The sequence below is a fragment of the Heterodontus francisci genome, chromosome 16 (assembly GCF_036365525.1).
Source record: "Heterodontus francisci isolate sHetFra1 chromosome 16, sHetFra1.hap1, whole genome shotgun sequence".
Lineage (NCBI taxonomy): Eukaryota > Metazoa > Chordata > Chondrichthyes > Heterodontiformes > Heterodontidae > Heterodontus > Heterodontus francisci.
The window spans coordinates 62,901,864-62,923,310 of record NC_090386.1 but is presented as its reverse complement, the minus strand read 5'-3'; the positions used below and the strand labels follow the sequence as shown (position 1 = coordinate 62,923,310).

Genomic DNA, 21,447 nt, shown 5'->3' with positions numbered 1-21,447 from the left:
AGAGGGGGAACAATCACCTCCAAATCACATTATCCTGACTTGGAGCTCTAATTGCAGTTCCTTCTTTGTCACTAGGTCAGTGTTCTAGAATTTCTTATCTAGGACCATTAGAACATTACAGCGCAGTACAGGCCCTTCGGCCCTCGATGTTGCGCCATTAGAAGCACATGACTACAAGGACTGCAGTTGTTAATGACAGCACCCACCACAACCTTCCCAGGGCAACTGGGAATAGAAAATAAATGCAACCTTGCCAGCAGCACCTAAATTTTAAGAACTTTTTTAAAAAACTGTTGGCAGGTGATTGATTTATACCAAATGCCAAACAAAAATATATATGGTCAATGCAAATATTACTATTTACTGAAGTAATTATATGCCATTCATTGGGGAAACTGCCAACTTTAGTGATTAACAAATGTTTTTGCTTATGAATGATTCATGAATGTTCAGAATTCAGGAGAATGACTTTCCTTCAGTTTCTTCCTTAATTGGCATGAAGTATTTTACTTGCCATAAAAATACTTGGGAGGATTAACTGCCAAAAGTATTAATATAATTTTTATGGATTTTTTAAAAAATGTCTATGCATTCTTGAATGCCAGTGAGGATGGTTAAGGCATTTCAATTGAAACATTTGCAACCCTTGTTTCTCCCCAACTCTGGCCAAAGAATAAACAGGTTGAACCGAAATGGACTGTAATACATGGCAAAACACGAGTTCAATGTTTCGACTTTAATATTCAGATAAAAAGTTGAGTTTACATTTAGAGTTAAAAGTAAAACCAAACAGCCAGAAATTGCCGGAGGCGCCAGCAGTCTAAGGGTTAGAATATTGGGGGAATTAGATAGCAACGTATCCTATTAGTTGTGGCAGGGAAGAGTGTACTGCGGACAGTTACTATCAGAATTCACAAAGATGCAATCAGAAAAGTTCATGGTTGTTGATTAAGATATGGAAATTAAATCAGTATGTAACCACTCTCCAACATAGTGAGTTCAATATCCAGATTAATTTAAGAAACTCAAGAGGCAGATATTTTAGATCTAATTTATAAAACACATTCAATGAATGCTGACAAAAATAGATTCACGTTTGAGTACATATTTCACAGGGCATTTAAGAACTAGAGGGAAAGATGAATCAAGTAACTTACTTGCTCTTAAATTGAGATAACGCAGCTTGCTTTCCTTAACTATCTTAGTGCCCAGTTACTCATGTGCATTACCCAGAAACATCCAATACATTGCAGCAGCCATCACATAGTTCCAAAACCTATCCAGTTAATATTCCTGCAATTTCTGAAATGAACTTGCAGATAAAGTAGGGAAGCAAGAATCTGCACAACCAATAAGTATTAGAAAGCTGCAGGTAACTCAGGAGGCTCCTTCAAAGCTGGTAGATTCGTAATAAGCATACATGAGGTAGTGTTTCAGCAAGTCATATTACAGGTTTCAAATCAATAACTTTGCCATTCTGAAGTGTCACAAGATAGCTATAATACCATCTGTTCCAAAATTAATATAAACTCAAGCCACACTCGTTTTCAAATGAGTATCGATGGCTTTGAAGCAGTCATTGCAGCAGAAATACACTGGCTGGTACACTAGTATCTATTGAACAGTCAGTCTTGAAGGGTATTTAAATTTATTTTACTTTTTTTTTTGAAGAATAGCAATCATCCAATAAATGCTGTCCATGGGGAATACAAAAGTGAATCTTCCACTACATTAGGAATAATCTAGACTGACACATTAGCTGCAGCAGCAGAGGTGCCATCCTTTGGTTGAGATATTAAACGGACATCCTATCTATCTTCACCAAAATACAACTGGTCATACATCTATTGCAATTTGTGGGATTTTGCTGTGCATAAATGTCTGCTGCACTTGTCTACATAAAATCACTACTTCAGAAGCAATACATTGTATGTGAACTGGAAATATTTCAGAACCATGATAAACGCAAGCCCATCAGAAACAGCAATATATTTGTTCCATTTAAAGCCTTGCTCATACAGCAGTTTCAACAATAAACTTAAGTGTTTACTGTGGTGAAATTCAATCCTACAATCTGTACAGAAAGTTTTGCTGGCAGACTGAAGCTTTTGATTGGATGTTAAAGTCTGAGATCGTCAATTACACTGATGTGAGTTTAAGCCAGCTTTGTACTGTTATGTTCATTTAGTCTTACAGTAACATAACTGTACATTCAGAACAGCAATTCTCATTTGTAGGATCTACAGATGTAAATTCTCATTACTATAGACCAGTTCATGAAAATAGCATGTACATTACAAAGTCAAATGAATGAGAAGTGAGCACAACTACACATCTGAAAAAGGGAGCAAATGTAAGTAGATCCAGCAAAAATAGATGCAAAACAAGCTCCAATTCAAAGTTCACTAGCACTGCCCTACTGGGGAAGAAATTTCGATGCACTAAATGCAATTTTCAGCTAGTCTTTCTCTCTATCACCCCATTCCCCTGCCAAATTTTTAATAGTGGTTTCACAAAACACTGTGTGGGGTCATGCAGTTATTTTTTTTTTAGAACTGACCACAATTTCAAAACTAAAATTGCTTAGTTCCATTTAGTGTCAAACTCAAGAATGCTTTACTCCTTCACACCAATATTTGAATCAAAACAGTTTTAAACAATTGCATTTCAGTCAAAAGAATTTTTAATACCGTAAAGCTCCATAGTTCCCATCTGAATCATTTTTCAGAGCTTCACATCTAAACCATTTTAAGTGTCGGATCACCTACTGTAGATACCCAAAGTCATCCAAGAGCAACTCGAGTACGGTGTTATTATTCAGACTGATGCAATTAGGTAAAAAAAAATCTTTATATTTAAAAGTTAGCTATTCTACCACACGCAATGGAGAAAAGCTTGTGTAGTATGACTTAAAGGAGTTAAATGCTTCACGTGACCAAAAGGCTTTTAAAAAAGTTAATTACTGGCATGTTTACAGCATTTTCCAGAAATTTTACAAGCTAATTTTTCTTCTACATTTGTAAACAAGGATATTGTGATACACAAAACTAGTGGAATAGCCTAGTTGTCCGAAAACTGCATTCCAAAAAATTTGAGAGGAAGATCAGAAGCTTTTTGCTTCGAAGTAACCTTTTAAAAATTGTTGAAGCAGTTTGCAAATCAAAGTTAAAATTTTGACTGTGACTTACAACTCCTTTAACTCAGCTTCACATTTGATAAAATGTGTTATGCCAAAAAAAGCCACCAGTACTTTTGCACAAACACCAATTTTTACTTCTCCATTCCATAGGTACAGTACATGGGGAGGAAAAAAAAAGTCCAAAAGTAAAGTAACAATTTGTTTGACTTAGTTGGTAAGGGTTTCGTGCTTTACTTGGACAATAAGCAAAATGTTTACTGTACACACTTTGTGTACATCACATGGAACATTACATCAAAGCATTAATAAAGTACAACACAACATCTTACATTTTACCCTACACCAAGATTTACAGTGATCTGCAATTTCTGGTATAAGCTAGGTAACAGATCATATCCAACAATGTAATTCTTGTGCACTGTTGAAAATTACTTTTTATATAAACAAAGTTTAATATAAAAACAAAAGCAAATCCTTCAGAATTACCAAATTAAAAAATCTTTTAGATAAAAAAAAATACAAACTTAACCTAGAAGACTGAATATTCCATTTGATACCAACTTTCAAGGGTGAAAAAAAGAGGCAGTCTTTATAACTTACTCAAATTGGACTCAATTTAGAGTTTCAACTGGCTTCTATTGGATATACAATTATGAAAGTGCAGGCACGCTACTTTTTAAACTAGCACCAAGTTTTGTCAAACCAAAATAGTTTATTTTACTAATGGCCAATTCAAACAGGTACCAAATCATGAACTACATACGTTGGATATGACCCTGATTTTGTTAAGCAATTTTTCAATCATCATGTAATGTACTATTGGAGAGGCATCAACAGAAATTCTAACTTTTTGCTGCTGGATGTTGGTATGAACAAGGTTCCAATGAAAAATTAGGAACAAATTTCCTTCACCAAAAAAAAACAATTAATGTTGAAATGCATGGCTACTTTAAAAAGTTCAGCAACTTAATGATTTAGATACTACAGCCAAGATTCAAACTGTAGTTGTCTAAAACATAAGTTACAATGTCACAGAACAGGAAGCATCTGATTTTCTCTGGTGCTTGGAGCTTTGGGTCAATAAAAGGCTTTCAGTCAGTGACATCCAGTGTTTGTCCTAAAGTGTTTGAGTTAGCCGGTTTGATGAGAGAGTCGCCATCAATTTCTTGTTTCACACATCTGAAAAGAAGAATCAGTTGGTTTTTAATTTAAGTGCTTCTGCAAAACAAAAATGTTTTCTACCATAAAACTAAGTATAGATTTAAAGTTGCAAAACTTTAAAAAAAGTAAATAAATTATGAATTGTATGCAGCAGCAGATGCTTATGGGATTACAATTTATGTTTACGTAACTGATTGAGAATCCAATATGCCTCTGCTGCCTCTATTTCAGAGTTATGTACTTTATTTCTCTGCTCTTCCTATATATAGATGCAATGCAGATCAAGGTTTCCTTACAAAAAAGTTAGAATTGTATCCATAGAGGTCTAGTTTTAGTAACACAAATCAATCACTTAGTTTTGTGTAATTATTCTTAGTGCAGATTAAAAAGGAAGAGGACAACAAGCATCTCCACAGTCAACACACTGCTCCAGGGGTATGACCTCTGAACAAGTTTATTATTGTAATTAGTACACTTTTAAGAGCTGATTCAGACTATCCAAATAGGAACAAAGCAATAGGGGTAGAGACCATTCAGCTCCTTGAGTCTGTACCATCATTCAATTAGATCATGGCTGACATGTATCTCATCTTCATTTACTAGCTTATGCTCCATGTCCCTTGATGCCCTTACCCAAAGAAATTTATTGATCTATCTTGAAAATTTCAATTGACCCAGGATTGACAGGCATTTGAGAGTATTCCAGATTTCCATTTTGTGGTAAAAGTGCAAACTGATTTCACTCCTAAATGGCTGAGCTGTCATATTAACCTCTTGTTCAGAATTTTCTCCAAGGAAAATACTACTTTCTGTGTAACTATCCCATCATTTTAAACACATCTATTAGCTCACCCCTCAAACTGTCTAAAATTAGTACAAGCCAAGCTTATATACACAACTGGTCCTTATAACGTAGCTCTTTAGCCCTGACATAATTCTGATGAATCAAGTGTTGTAGCCCCTTTAAGTCCAGTATATCTTTCCTGAGTTGATCAAAAAGTCAGCATTAATTCATGAAAGACTGGTCACATCTGACTAATCTTAGTGACCATATCAAAAGATTCAACTATCATGTTGGATAGGGGAGTTTCTATGGACCATGTTGTCTATATGGACATATAGGTAGCATGTGATAAGGTTCCACATGAGACTAGTTGCAAAAATAAGAGTGAATGGAAGTAACCTTGTGACAGGGTCACTAATTGGTTGGGAGGTAGGAGACAGGAGTGATAAAGGAACATTCTCCAATTGGTGGTATGGGGCAAGTGGTGTTCCCCAGCGATCACTACTGGGGCTATGGATGAGCAAAGGGATTTAGGTGTCCATATACACAAATCAAAAAGGCTCATTGAAATGCTGACCTTTATGTCAAAGGGTTGAAATTCAAAATGAAGGAAATTATGATGTTTTTTTATTTCCAAAATATACTTTATTTATAAAAATCTGTAAAAATTACATTACCAGTTTCAAACTGCACCAAGTCAAAACATACAAACAGTGCAAAGGATGTCCATTTGCTTCATTACAATCATGAGTTGCCTCACAACCCTTCCATTTCACATTTGTCATGCCAATTACATTTTTACATTTTACAGCAAATTAAAATTTTCCCGATACAGTTCGAGGGGTTTCCCATGGATCCAGCCCCTCAGTTCAGCTTGGTGGGGGGACCTTACACTGTGGTCTTTCCCCATTGAGCCTTTGCTGCGGCTGCCCCAAGCTTTACTGCGTCCCTCAGCATGTAGTCCTGGACCTTGGAATGTGCCAGTCTGCAACATTCAGTCGTGGACAACCCTTTGAGCTGGAAGACCAGCAAGTTTCGGGCAGACCAAAGGGCGTCTTTCACCGAATTGATAGTCCTCCAGCAGCAGTTGATGTTAATGATACTTCAGTTGTACAGAGTCTTGCTCAGATTCCAGCTGGAAAACGGTGTTCAGTTGTAGACAATTTAAGGTCAGAAGAGGTCCATCAAGATAATGGTTCAAATTTTTTGAAGTTTATTTGTGGACGAGGAAGAGGAACAGTGCTCCTCCAAGCCCCATGAGGAAAATTTCAAACTCTCCTGCCCTGGCCTTCTCCCAACCTTATGAACGGCATTCTCTCCAGAAGCACATTAGAGAATGTTCCCTTTGGCCCCTGGCAGCAGTCTGCTGCTGACTGATTTAAATAACTAACATCTACTTTCCACCAATTGCTGAGCTGTTTTGGTTGGACTTTTAGCCATTGACATGCTAATGAGCCTGACTGTTAACATTGGTTCTCTGCATCCACTAACTTTGCCACAATTAATATTAAATTGACAGGTTTCTAATTACCCAGTTTGCCCCATCCCTTCTTACATAATGGAGTAACATTTGCAACTTAACAATCCAAAGGCACAATTCTTTAATGTAGATCTCTTTAGAAAACTTATGACCAACCCACCTTCAATATTATTTTCCTCACCAATTTCTTTTAATGATGTGGGGTAGAGATTTAACTTTACGTCTCATTCTATTCCCCCATTACCATTTACAAACCACAGGGCAACAAAAGAAAATAGCCATTCCCTCTCTTTACAGTTCAATTTATGTGCCACATACTCTCAAATTAGAAGGACGAGAATCAGGTTATACTTACACAGCAATTGGTCCATTTCCTGTCCTTGATATTTCTACATTGTGTTGGTCCAGCTCAGACAACAATTTTAAGATATTAAGAGCAGCCTGGAAAGGAAATAGGGACATTTACTGCCTTGCAAAAAAGCAGACTTTCTGTATATTGGTCCTTGAGAAGTCGTCTGACCCTCTATTAACAAGTAATTCCTAATTTGGCTAAATAATCAGTTTGCCAACTGAAGAAACAGTAAGATATTACACTAAACAAAGTTTTGAAAAATGTAAAATATCCTTTACCATATCATGACAGGACTCAACATCTTTTCCAATTCCATGACTGATCAGAGGAGGTTGGGATGAACAGTTTATCAGTGACACATACTCATTTTTATTGTTTTTTGGAAAGTCTTTATATTCAACCTGAAAAGAGATGAATGACATGACTAAATCTTACAAAAATGACTGAGTCACAAATTATCTTTTACGAGCTTCATTCTACGAAGACTACACATTAGAATCATAGAAAAGTTACATCACAGAAAGAGGCAATTCAGCCCATAGTGTTTGTGCGGCCGAAAAAAAAAACTCGTCGCTCATTCTAAATCACCTTCCAGCACAAGGTCCATAGCCTTGCAAGTTATAGCAGGTCCAGATACCTTTTAAATGAGTTGAAGGTTTCTGCCTCCACTGCCAATCTGGGCAGCGAATTCCAGACACCCACTACTCTCTGGGTGAAAGAGTTTTCCTTCATGTCCCCTCTAATCCTTCTACCCTTCTTTGGCCTCCTTATCTCGAGAGACAATGGATAAGCGCCTGGAGGTGGTCAGTGGATTGTGAAGCAGTGCCTGGAGTGGCTATAAAGGCCAATTCTAGAGAGACATGCTCTTCCACAGGTGCTGCAGAAAAATTTGTTTGTCGGGGCTGTTACACAGTTGGCTCTCCCCTTGCGCTTCTGTCTTTTTTCCTGCCAACTGCTAAGTCTCTTCGACTTGCCACACTTTAGCCCCGCCTTTATGGCTGCCCGCCAGCTCTGGCGAACGCTGGCAACTGACTCCCACAACTTGTGATCAACGTCATAGGACTTCATGTCGCGTTTGCAGACGTCTTTAAAGCGGAGATATGGATGGACGGCCGGTGGGTCTGATACCAGTGGCGAGCTCGCTGTACAATGTGTCCTTGGGGATCCTGCCATCTTTCATGTGGCTCACATGGCCAAGCCATCTCAAGCGCCGCTGACTCAGTACTGTGTATAAGCTGGGGATGTTGGCCGTCTCGAGAACTTCTGTGTTGGAGATACTGTCCTGCCACCTGATGCCAAGTATTCTCCGGAGGCAGCGAAGATGGAATGAAATGAGACGTCGTTCTTGGCTGACATACGTTGTCCAGGCCTCGCTGCCATAGAGTAAGGTACTGAGGACACAGACTTGATACACTCGGACTTTTGTGTTCCGTGTCAGTGCGCCATTTTCCCACACTCTCTTGGCCAGTCTGGACACAGCAGTGGAAGCCCTTCCCATGCACTTGTTGATTTCTGCATCTAGAGACAGGTTACTGGTGATAGTTGAGCCTAGGTAGGTGAACTCTTGAAGCACTTCCAGAGTGTAGTCGCCAATATTGATGGATGGAGCATTCTACTTTCTTCTACCAATCACCTTAAATCTGTGCCCCCTGGTGACTGACCTCTTTGCTAGAAATTATATAAATTGCGCGGAAGTCAAATTTGAAGCAGCTATTAAACAGATTGAGTGGATTTGAAAAACACAACAGAATATGAGCAAGTCTCAAAACTTTAAAAGTCAGATGTTAACAGTATTTGTAAAAGGACTTCCTACAATGATACAGAAAGTAAGTGCACAGCCCGATATACTACTGAGCCACAGATTCAAAAAGCCTCAGGCATAATGCTGTGAGATGATTTGAGTCATCCTAACAGGGGCATAGGGTGGGAAAAAAAAAAACCAACAACTGTGCTGCTGGTAGCTCGCAATTCAACTATACTGGACAAAGCCAAGATTTGAGACACCTTGGCTGGAATTTCACACCACCCCAGCGAGCCAGATAGTGGCGGGGGGTTGGCATAAAATTGAGCGGGAGGCTCCGGGAAGTCTTCCCAACCCGCTCCCGCCAGTGCCCCACTTTACGTGGGTCAGGGGAGGGGTGAGAAACAGGCTGCCCACCCCAGCCCAATCAAGGCGCTTAAGTAGCCACTTAACTCCCATCACCTGCCTTCACGGGGATTTTACCTGCGGCAAGCAGGCGTCGGGAAGACATGAAAGGCTGCCCAGTGAAACCTGGTGGCCTCTCAGTGAACTGGGGTTGGGGGGGGGGGGGGGGTGGTGTGGCAGCGGACAGGACGAACGGGCACAGGGTGCCCGATTGAGGGCCGCCCCCATTTCCCCAACCACCCCCAGGACTGAGACGCCTTCCCTTCCCCCCAAATGACCATCATTGCCTCGCCAGGAAGCGACCGATTAGCCCGGCGAGGCAACCATAACTTAGAGTCATAGAGTTTTACAGCACAGAAACAGGCCCTTCGGCCCAACGCGCCTGCGCCGACCATCAAGCACCCGTCCTAACTAATCCCATTTCCCCGTACTTGGCCCCTAGCCTTGTATGTTATGGCGTTTCAAGTGTTCATCTAAATACTTGTTGAATGTCGTGAGTGTTCCTGCCTCTACCACCTCAACTCCCCTCTAAACCTTCTGACCCTTACCTTAAATCTATGCCCCCTAGTTACTAACCTCTCCACTAAGGGAAAATGTTTCTTCCCATCTATCCTATCAATACCCCTCATAATTTTGCATACCTCAATCAGGTCCTCCCTCAGCCTTCTCCGCTCTAAGGAAAACAACCCCAGCCTATCCAGTATGTCTTCATAACTGAAATGCTCCAGCCCAAGCAACATCCTGATGAATCTCCTCTGCACCCTCTCCATTGCAATCACACCTTTCCTAGTGTGGTGACCAGAACTGTACACAATACTCCAGCTGTGCCTTAACCAGCATTTTATACAGCTCCAACATAACCTCCCTGCTCTTATATTCTATGCCTCGGCTAATAAAGGCAAGTATCCCGTATGCCTTCCTAACCACCTTCTCTACCTGTGCTGCTGCCTTCAGTGATCTATGGACAAGCACCCCAAGGTCCCTCTGACCCTCTGTACTCCCTAGAGTCCTATCATCCATGATCTATTTCATTGCCTTGTCAGACCTCCCAAAGTGCATCACCTCACACTTCTCAGAATTAAACTCCATTTGCCACTGCTCCGCCCATCTTACCAGTCCATCTATATCGTCCTGTAGTCTAAGGCTTTCCTCCTCACTATTTATGACACCACCAATTTTTGTTCTCGTCTGCAAACTTACTGATCATACCTCCTATATTCACGACTAAATCATTAATGTACACTACGAACAGTAAGGGTTCCAGCACTGATCCCTGCGGTACCCCACTGGTCACAGGCCTCCATTCACAAAACAACCCTCTATCATCACCCTCTGCCTCCTTCCACTAAGCCAATTTTGAATCCAATTTGCTAAATTACCCTGGATCCCATGGGCTTTTACTTTCTTAACCAATCTCCCATGCGGGACCTTATCAAAAGCCTCACTGAAGTCCATGTAGACTACATCAACGGCTTTACCCTCATCTACACATCTAGTTACAGCCTCGAAAAATTCAATCAAATTTGTTAGACACGATCTCCCCCTGACAAAGCCATGCTGACTATCCCTGATTAATCCCTGCCTCTCCAAGTGGAGACTAATCTTGTCAGACTTTTTTTCCAATAATTTCCCTACCACTGATGTTAGACTCACTGGCCTGTAAGTACCTGGTTTATCCCTGCTACCCTTCTTGAATAATGGTATCACATTCGCTGTCCTCCAATCCTCTGGTACCTCTCCTGTGGCCAGAGAGGATCTGAAAATGTGTGGCAGAACCCCTGCTATCTCCTCCCTTGCCTCACATAGCAGCCTGGGATATAGTCATCTGGGCCTGGGGATTTATCCACCCTTAAGCCCGCTAATACAGCCAATACTTCCTCCTTTACAATGCTAATTTGTCAAGTATATCACAATTCCCCTCCCTGATCTCTACACCTACATCGTCCCTCTCCATTGTGAACACAGAAGAAAAGTTATTGTCCAAAACCTCCCGTGTCCTCCGGCTCCACACACAGATTGCCTCTATGATCCCTAATGGGCCCCACTTTTTCCCTGGTTATCCTCTTGCCCCTAACATACTTATAAAACGCCTTGGGATTTTCCTTTATCTTGTCTGCCAGTCATTTTTCATGCCCCCTCTTGTTCTCCTAATTACTTTTTTTTTTAAAGTACTCCCCTACACTTCCTATATTCCTGTAGGGTCTCCGCTGTTTTCAGCGCTCTGAATCTGCCATACGCCTCCTTTTTTTCCCCCTTATCCAATCCTCTATATCCCTTGACATCCAGGGTTCCCTTGACCTGTTGGTCCTACTCTTCACCTTTACAGGAAAATGCTGCACCTGAACCCTCACAATTTCTCTTCTAAATGACTCCCATTGATCTGATGTAGACTTTCCTACAAGTAGCTGCTCCCAGTCCACTTTCGCCAGATCCTGTTTTATCAGGTTGAAATCGGCATTCCCCCAATTCAGTACTCTTACTTCAGGTCCCTCTATGTCCTTTTCCATGACAATCTTAAATCTTACAGAGTTATGGTCACTATCCCCGAAATGCTCCCCCACTGACTCTTCTACCACTTGTTCGGCTTCATTCCCTAGGATTAGGTCCAGTACTGCCCCACCTCCTGTAGGACTCTCTACGTGCTGGCTCAAAAAGCTCTCTTGTATGCACTTGAAGAATTTCACCCCTTTTAAGCTTTTTGCACTAATACCATCACCTCTAATATAGGGGAAGTTGAAATCCCTATTATCTCACCTCTCAGATTTGCCTACATATCTGCTCCTCTACTACTGCCTTACTGTTTGGAGGCCTGTAGTATACTCCCAGCCAAGTGATTGCCCCCTTTTTGTTTTTAAGTTCTACCCATATGGCCTCATTTGAGGAACCTTCTAAGATATCATCCCTCCTTACTGCAGTAATTGACTCCTTGATCAACAGTGCAGTGCCACCTCCTCTTTTATCCCCTGCCCTGTCACACCTGAAGATTCTATACCCTGGAATATTAAGCTGCCAGTCCTCCCCTTCCCTCAACCATCTTACATTACAACGTAAAATGTGGGTCAGATCCCCGGGCCGGGCAGAAGCGGGATTACCACCGACTTTTACTTCTGTGGCCAGCTCCTGTCCGCCAGACGTAAAATCCAGCCCCTTGAGAGGGCACAGACAAGACTACTCTTGGCTCAGCATCTAGGTTTACATGTTAACAAAAACCATTTGGATTAGATATCAGAAGGCTACTAGTACTTGTGAAAATTATACCACAGCACAATTCAACATCTTTAAGGGAAGGAATGAATGGAGAAAATGAAATATGTCTTATTTTCTGTTCATTACAGTGCTATTTCCAATACTTGAACTTTTGCTAGCAAGTCACAATACCATCTAATAGTACTTGTTAGACTTGCTTCAAATTACAGTTGCAAAATTTAATAACGATCAATACAGACCAGAGAACTCACTACATCCTTTTGCATCGGCCACATTCAGCATTACTCATCGAAAGATGAACCACATTAGTACTACACAATTTTGAATAACACCAGAAATAGAACCCCCAATGTTATAGCAGAGAAGGCAATGTTCTGGTGTATGCACTTCTCATCTAAAGTACAAAGACAACAAATTTGATGGTGCTTTTCAAAAAAAATGCTATTTCTGCTCAACTGGTCACAAGATTAATACTTGGATAACTTATAGTACTATCCCCAAGAGAGATTCATTATTATACCTGTAATCCTTGAACACTTGCCAGAAAGTCTAACTGTTCTGAAGGTCTGGTAAGGGTGCTTTGTGGTTTGCGGGCTGCAGGGTTATTTTTCAAAATAGTTTCTGCAGTTAAAGATATTCCGCCATATAGGAGTTCTCTTGCGATCATTGCAGTGAAAGTGGCCATGGCTGGATTTGCTGCGGGTCTGTTGAAATCTTTGGTATGATGCCCTTGATTGACTCCAACAGCCTGTGCTACCTCAGGAACCATGGGAAGGATTCCAGCAGGCAATTGCTGGTGGCTGGGATAAGGCATTCGAAACTCATCTTCTAGACGTATGCTCCCATCTTTAACTGAAAAGTAGTACAAATTAAATTCTTTTAAATTCTTGAAAAAAACTGCAACTATACCACAAAAGCAGTTTGTTCTAGAATGTTCAGATGTACATTTTGTTTCAGTTTAAATTTAGTCAATGAAATGTGCAATACTCCAATGAAGAAAGTTTGCCCAACTCTAGTTCGTTCTTTCACATTACATATGCAAACTAATGACTCGATAGGCTGTATTCCACATTTTTCAGATGCTTTACATTTCCCAACAGCGTTAACGATTGCAGACTATTTAAACATTACCTAAAACCAATTTCTCCACAATTGAACCCTGACCCATGGCACGCTACAGATCATCCTTCTCCCGCAAAGAAGCATGGAACCCACTGAATCCCATGCAGTATTCAGTTTGCATCTTTCACTTACTAGTTCGCAGACATTTTGTTTTTTTAAAAAGCAATTAAAAAAACAAAGTTGTAACTTCAGTCAATGCATTCCATATAGTCAACCTCCGCATATTGCAGCTTGGAAATACCTCTGTGCTAGACTTAAAAATGGAACAAAGAAAATTCCTCAGCTTAGTGAAGATCAATATCAGAATTAGTACTCAGGAATAGCATTAAAGTGAGGATTTACTCCAGTACAACAGCGCAGAAAGAGGCAATTCAGTCCATCATGTCTGTGCCAGCTTTTTGAGGGAGGCTATCCAAGTAGTCACATTCCCCTGCTCTTTCCTCCCCTTCAAGTTTTTATCCAATTCTCTTTGGAATACTACTATTGAATTCTGCTTCTACCACATTTTCAGGCAGTACATTCAGAATCTTAACAATTCACTGTGTAAACAAATTTCTCATGTTGCCACTGGTTCTTTTGTCAATTACTATAAATCTTTGTCCTCTGCTTTTTAAAAAAAAATTCATTCATGAGATGCGGGCGCTGGATAGGCCAGTATTTATTTGCCCATGCCTAATTGCCCTTGAGAAGGTGGTGAGCTGCCTTCTTGAACCACTGCAGTCCATGTGGGGTAGGTACACCCACAGTGCTGTTAGGAAGGGAGTTCCAGGATTTTGACCCAGCGACAGTGAAGGAACGGCAATATAGTTCCAAGTCAGGATGGTGTGTGAATTGGAGGGGAACTTACAGGTGGTGGTGGTGTTGCCATGCATTTGCTGCCCTTGTCCTTCTAGTTGGTAGAGGTCGCGGGTTTGGAAGGTGCAGTCTAAGGAGCCTTGGTGAGTTGCTGCAGTGCATCTTGTAGATGGTACACACTGCTGCCACTGTGCGCCGGTGGTGGAGGGAGTGAATGTTTGTGGATGGGGTGCCAATCAAGCAGGCTGCTTTGTCCTGGATGGTGTCGAGCTTCTTGAGTGTTGTTGGAGCTGCACCCATCCAGGCAAGTGGAGAATATTCCATCACACTCCTGACTTGTGCCTTGTGGACAGGCTTTGGGGAGTCAGGTTGACGGTTACTGACCCTTCTACCACTGGAAACAGTTTCACTTATTTACTCCACCAAAACTTTTCCAGATTTTGAGCACCTCTATGAATTTTCCCCTTAACCTATTCTGCTTTAAGAACAACCCCAGTTTCTCTGGTTTCTCCACATCAAGGAAGTCCTTTACCCCCAATAACATTCTAGTACATCTGCTCTGTACCCTCTCCAAGTCCATGACATCCTTCCTAAAGTGTGGTGTCCAGAATTGGACACAAAACTCCAGCTGGGGCTTAAACAGTATTTTATAAGAGTTTAGCATTGTTTCCTTCTTTTGTACTCTTGGCCTCTATTCATGAAACTCAGGATCCCATATGTTTCAAAGTGCCAATCAATTTTGCCCAGGATTATTGTCTCAAAGTATTCGCACCACCGACATTAGACTCACTGGCCTACAGTTGCTGTGTTTAATCTTTTTTTTTTGAACAGTGGTGCAAATGCATACTTACAGCCCTCTGGCGCCACTCCCATACCCAAGGAAGATTGTGGCCAAAGCCCCTGCAATTTCCACCCTAACTTGTGTCAGCAATCGAAGATGTATCCCATCCAAATTGGGTGACCGTTCTACTTTGAGCACTGTCAACCTTAAGTAAATCCTCTTCATCTATTTTTATCCTATCTAATTTCTCCACTACCTCCTCCTTTGCTGTGACATTAGCAGCATCCTGTCCTTGAATGAAGACAGATGCAAAGTATTGGTTTAGTACTTCAGCCATGCCCTCTGCCTCCACAAGGGGAGTGGTCCTTAATTGGCCTGACCCTTTTACTATTTATATGTTTATTAAAAGGTTCCCTTTTGTTAACCCACTAACTTATTCTCATACATTTCCTTTTTCAGTTCTCTTCTGTACTGCCCATATTCTCCTCGTATCTCTACTGAATTATGAATGACATTTATCACAAGTTTCCTTTTGTGCTTAATTTTAATCTCATTGGGCCAAATTTTGAACTTAGCGGTGAACGAATGGTGCTAGCCATTTATTACACATGCCCACAGAATAAGTGCTTTTGAACTTGCGCTCATTAGTAAGCCAAAACAGCATAGCACCCTCAACAGGGGAACCAGGACCTATATAAACAGGGAAAGCAATGGTGCATCTTCTTAACCAGATTGTGGAATCCTTAGAGATACGCAGAGTCTAAACCAGGAAGTGCAAGAATATTTAATGCAATGTCAAACCATACACAGAAAGCAATAAAGATAGCGAAAGGAGGGTAGGATTGAGAGAGGAGACACAAAAGTAAAATTTGATTTTATATCATCTCCAATCATGCTTAAAATCTGAAAGAATAAGGCCCTACACTTGGAAAGTTAATTTTCAGTCTAGAGAGGTTGTTTGACAGTAAGTAAGACTTAAAATGACATTAAAAACAAGAATGGACAAGCAACAAATTTGTCATGTTTAGTGGGTATCTATCACTGAATTGCCACAAATTCACGCACTTTGCATGCATCTGAAGGTAGAGTCTCTTGGCAAGATACTGTTATAACAAAGCAGAGCAACTTGAACAGCAACTTCCTGATTTCCGTATGAAATTGCGCACGTGCAGACTCTGGAAGCTGCTGTCCAAATTATTCCGTAATGGCGATTCTCATTAACTTCACCGTTATTTCTACCACGATATCTGGGCCTATATTGGAGTATTCTCAGAGCTCTAGCTTTGGATTCCTTCCCTTTCCCCCTTGCAAGAATGTGTCCCATTTATACCCGAACACTGGTCTTTGAAGTAAAAACAAGAAACGCTGGAACCACTCAGCAGATCTGGCAGCATCTGTGGAAAGAGAAGCAGAGTTAACGTTTCGGGTCACTGACCCGAAACGTTAACTCTGCTTCTCTTTCCACAGATGCTGCCAGACCTGCTGAGTGGTTCCAGCGTTTCTTGTTTTTACTTCAGATTTCCAGCATCCGCAGTATTTTGCTTTTATTTTACTGGTCTTTGAAGGTCTATTGCTCATTTACTATCTTACCTGCCAATCGTTGGTTCCAATCCACATGAACCAGATCTTTCAACTCACTGAAATTAGACCCTCCCCGTCCCCCCAGTACTTTTTACATTTGATTGTTCATGGTCATTTTCTATAACTAGACTAAAATCAATATTGTGATCACTGTTTCTTAAATATTTCCTCACTGAACCATGCTCCAGTTTCCCCATTTTATTCCCCAGAACAAGATCCAGTACTGCTTCTTTCAAGAATGTTTTGTACACATTTCAGGAATTTCTCCCCCTCCTGGCCCTTTATACTGTCACTTTTCCCAGTCTATATTAGGATAATTGAGGCCGCCCGACTGCCCCCCCCCCCCCCCCCACCATTATCACTACTTTATCGTTCAGTTCTTGCATCCTTCTGCAATTTGCCCCTCTATCACCTTCCCACTATTTGACAGTCTACAATATGCATCCAATAGTATAACAGCTCCTCTGCTGTAAAAGCAAAATACTGTGTTTTTATTTCAGATTTCCAGCATCCAAAGTGCTGGAAATACTCAGCAGATCTGGCAGCATCTGTGGAGAGAGAAAAACAGAGTTAACATTTCAAGTCTGCAACCTTTCATCGGAACTAGCAAACGTTAGAAATATAATAGGCTTTGAGCAAGTAAAGTGGGAGCTGGGGGGGGGAAGGAGAAGAACAAAAGGCCTGTGATAGGACAGAGGGCAGGAGAGATTAAATTGTAGATAACAGAACAAAAGGGAGTGCTAATAGTTGGAGTAAAAGCCAAAGCATGACCAGAGACTGTTAATGGCAGAATAATGAAGAGATCTGTCCAAAAGCAAAACCATGAAAAACAAGTTTAAGACGGGCACATGGTTAAAAAATAAAAACTTTTTCAAAAAAGATGGCAAGTGATGCTCTGAAATTGCTGAACTCAATGTTGAGTCTAGAGGCTGTAGCGTGCCTAATTGGAAGATGAGGTGCTACTCAAGCTTTCATTGGAACACTGTAGCAGGCCAAGAAATGTGGGCGCGAGAGCAGGGTGATGAATTAAAATGGCAAGGAATTGGAAGCTCGAGGTCATGCTTGCGGACTGAGTGAAGGTGGTCCACAAAGCTGTCAACAAACTGTGTTTGTCGCCCAGTGTAGAAGATACCATATTGTGAGTGGCGAATACAGTATACTAAATTGAAAACAGAAGTAGTATATTACTGCTTCAACTAGAAAGAGGGTTTGGGGCCTTGGATGGTGAGGAGAGGAGGTAAAAAGACAGGTATTACATGTCCTGCGATTGCCTAGGAAGGTGCAGTAAGAAGGGGATGAGGTGTCCCACTTTCACTTGTTCAAAGTCTATTACATTTCTAACTTTTGCTAGTTCTGATGAAAGGTCACAGACCTGAAATAACAACTGTTTCTCTCTCCACAGGTGCTGCCAGACCTGTGTATTTCCAGTATTTTGTCTTTAGCTCCTCTATTTTCCAGATTCTTTGAACCCTCAGGTATATCAAAATGTTTCAACAGTATCTTTGATCAATACTGTGCCCATTCCACTCTCGTTTGAGCCAGTCTCCATTATTGCCACGATATAATCCCATGTGACAACTTGTGCCTGTAACTCTCCAACTTTACTGACACCACATAGTGCATGCACTCTAAACTCACCTTAGTCTGCTTCACATTTTCCATCTAATTCCTCCTATTTTTGAACAATTAATGCTATGCGTCTTTCCTAATCCTCCATACACCATGTTTCGCATCTCTAATGCTTCGTCCCGCTGCTCATCCCACTGTCAAATGAGTTTACCCTCACTAAAGCAGCTGTTAAAATCAGAATCAAATGCAGAGACTTCCAATTTAACATGTATTTGTTGTGATTGGTTTTCAAATCACTCAATAAATTTATTACTTCCTACATTTATATAGTGCAAGAAAAAAAACAGATCCCAGGCCAAGGCAAAGAGATTAGGAAGAATGAAGAAAATCTGCTTAAAAGGTCAGAATAGGAAGGTCTTAAAGGAGGAAGATAGATTCAGGAAAAAGAACTCCGAAGCATGGAACCGAGGCAACTAGAGGGTGGCGTGAATGCCCAAGAGAATGGAGTAGAAGGAATGGAGGTTTAGCAGTTGGGGGTATGGGCAGGGTGGCAAGGTTGGTGAAAAACCTGCAGGGTCGAAGCCGGTTACAGAGATGGGCAAGGGCAAATCCATGGAGGGATTTATAAAAAGTAAATGACGCAATGGGGAGAGGAAGTGGGCAAACATCAGTCAATATAGGTCAACATACAGATTAATCCAGTACTTCAAAAAATATAAAAAGCATTCCCCATTATACATTACTTCTGATAGTTATCCATTTCTAATGTTATCTACCAAATTTCACCTTTGAAAGCAGATTTGAAAAATCTAAAAATTAAGTACTCATGTCAATTAATAGTTGTTTTTATTTGGATATCTTGATTTCTCCTCCTGTCCACTATTTATCCATTTGTGGCTGGCAATGTTATGACAGCTACCTTCATAAAACCAGCTGTCAAGTCCTTAAGAACAAACAGAATAATGCTCCATGACTGGGATCTCTGCACATGGGAGTAACACACACAAATCCTACCCCTCTACATGCCACTTCAAATTAACATTCTATATTCATCTACATTGGCATAAGGAGAAATCAGCTGTGACACAAATGATTTTATAAGTATTGATTTTAGAAGTGAAGTTGAAAAGCTTAATTCAAAGTGGTGAACAATGCTCTTTCAGTTGGGGAAGGGAGGAAAAAAATGACTAGGAGAATTGAAAGATCTGTGAGCCAACAGTCAAACAGGTTAATTGCAAAAATGTTGTACAACTGTTAAATTCCCATACGAAAGGAATATAATCTTGCTTCTGCACTTGCATAGCATATTACTTCGGTTGTTTTAGTTTTCGTGGAACTTGCTACCACAGGGTATTTGAGGCAAACAGAACAGATAACTTTAAGGTGAAGCCAGATAAGAACATGAGAAAGGAATACAAGGATATGCAGATTAGGTTAGATGAAAAAGGGTGTCAGGAGATTCGTGTGAAGCATAAACACAAGCAAAGACCAGTTGGGCTGAATGGCCTATTTCTGTGCAACATACCAGTTGTTGTATCTTCTACAGAGGAACCAGGCTCGAAAAAGGTCACTTTCCGTCCTTTAACAGGTTCTTTCACCGTTGGCTTAAAAGAAAATGAAAAAACCTTCAGAACAGACCTTGGAACTCAATTTATTTAAATCAGTTGTTCTTAACTGGGATGTGGGGGAAAAAATTACCTTTTCTTCAGTTTTCAAAGCTGGTTTAGGTGGCTGAGGCTGAGGAACTTTAAAACCTAAAAGCTCCAACATTTTCTCAGCTGCATTTCGCTTGGCAACTTTCTTATTTGGGCCCATTCCCTCTGCTATTTGACCACCAACTTTAACCTAGATAATGGAATACAGTTTAGATTTGGTATTGTACATTTTATAATCTGTAGATAATAAATAAATTATGTAACAGTTCTCACCCGCATAACAAACTCTCTGAGGCGAGGAAGGCCTCTTTCTACCATTAATGTATATTCAGGCTCCTTTTCTTTTTTTGCTTGCTGAATTTGAGCTAGACGGCTGATTGGATTCATTCCTTGCCCATACTCTGGACTTGTCTGTAGCTTAAAAATAAAAAAGATGCAAGCTCAGCATTTCAGCACTATTCAAATTAAATCAATGGGCAAGAAGATAAGTAAAGTTGGTTTAATTTTGCAGCCAAATTCGAAAAGCCAGATTCTGTTTTGATTCCAGGCACAGAAATGACCCAATGTTAAATTAAAAAGTTTACAATGCTGAATCTTGCAGATTTCCCTTGATTTTTTTTTTTTACATTTCCCCCCACAAGGCCAATGGGCCTGTTCCCAACACTCCAATTACCGCTTTACTATCAGATGCTAGAAAGTGTGGTTTGGAGTAAATGGCCCAGAATTTCTGTCCCTACAGAAAAAGGGAAATCTCCCCTATTAGCTCCGCCTGAATTGAGAGTTCATCATGCACAACAGATGCTGTGCTGTCCTCCAAATATCTAAAAGGAATAATCAAGAGTTCCCAAGAATGTCTCCTTTGTTCTCAACTAATAAATTCAAATCAATTTAATAATAATTGTACTGGTCTAAGACTGGCCATTTGCTAGGCAAGAATAAAGCATGCGCCAACGTCTAAAACTCAGAAGATGCCAAGTCAGATTCTGTTAATTGTAACCAAGATATTCATGAAGAGGACACGAGGATAAAATTTGATGCAACAGCAGGTTAGGGCGTTACTGAAGCTGAATAAACCCAACTCAGTAATATCTATTTTGATGGCTAACTAAGAAATTCCAAGCCAGATATTAGTGGATCAGAGTTCAGTTCACAAATGACTGATTTGTGTACTTTTTTTTGAAAACTATGAGGACAGTTAGTATGGGAAAAGAAAACTACATGCAGGGTAAAATATATTGCTGCACCTGGCATACATGCAATTGATACCAAGAGTGCTGAAGTAGAGAAGGGATCGGCATTAGTCATTGGGGGAGAAAATGAAATGCCCTCAATGAGAAAAAAAAAAGTGTAGAAAGTGTTCCGGACTGGATTAAGTTCTGAAGACAGATTTAGAACTATAATTTTAATTTGAGAGGAGACAGAAGTTATTACCTAGGCATTTGAGAGGTGAAGATATTAGACAAAAGCAGGCTATTTAACATGGATGTGAAAAGAACTAGTATACAAGTCCAAACTCAATAAGCTTCGAGTAAGAGAAAATTAGAAATTTCTTCATACACACACACACGCTCTAGCCATAGTCCCAAATGACCATAGGCATCGCTCCCCGTTAGAGAGACACAGTTGGTCAACACTCCTCAAGCGTGGGGCAAGGCGAGGAGGCAGACCTCCATAA

At 40.6% G+C, this 21,447-nt stretch overlaps 1 protein-coding gene across 5 annotated transcripts in view; it reads right to left on the bottom strand.

The window, feature by feature from the left end:
• Window positions 1-721: 721 nt before the first annotated feature.
• The window catches only part of stau1 (staufen double-stranded RNA binding protein 1), a 64,169-nt gene continuing 43,443 nt past the window's right edge, over window positions 722-21,447 (bottom strand). For 2 of the 5 annotated variants that reach the window (XM_068048265.1, XM_068048269.1), the window contains 7 exons: window positions 20,046-20,189; window positions 19,816-19,962; window positions 19,643-19,742; window positions 12,790-13,121; window positions 7,195-7,317; window positions 6,920-7,005; window positions 722-4,318 (listed from right to left, as the gene is read on the bottom strand). In XM_068048265.1, coding sequence (XP_067904366.1) covers window positions 4,231-4,318; window positions 6,920-7,005; window positions 7,195-7,317; window positions 12,790-13,121; window positions 19,643-19,742; window positions 19,816-19,962; window positions 20,046-20,189 — 1,020 coding nt within the window. In that variant the 3' untranslated portion in view covers window positions 722-4,230. The remainder of the gene's footprint in view (window positions 4,319-6,919; window positions 7,006-7,194; window positions 7,318-12,789; window positions 13,122-19,642; window positions 19,743-19,815; window positions 19,963-20,045; window positions 20,190-21,447) is intronic. The other 3 variants (XM_068048267.1, XM_068048266.1, XM_068048268.1) reach the window with 3 other exon arrangements.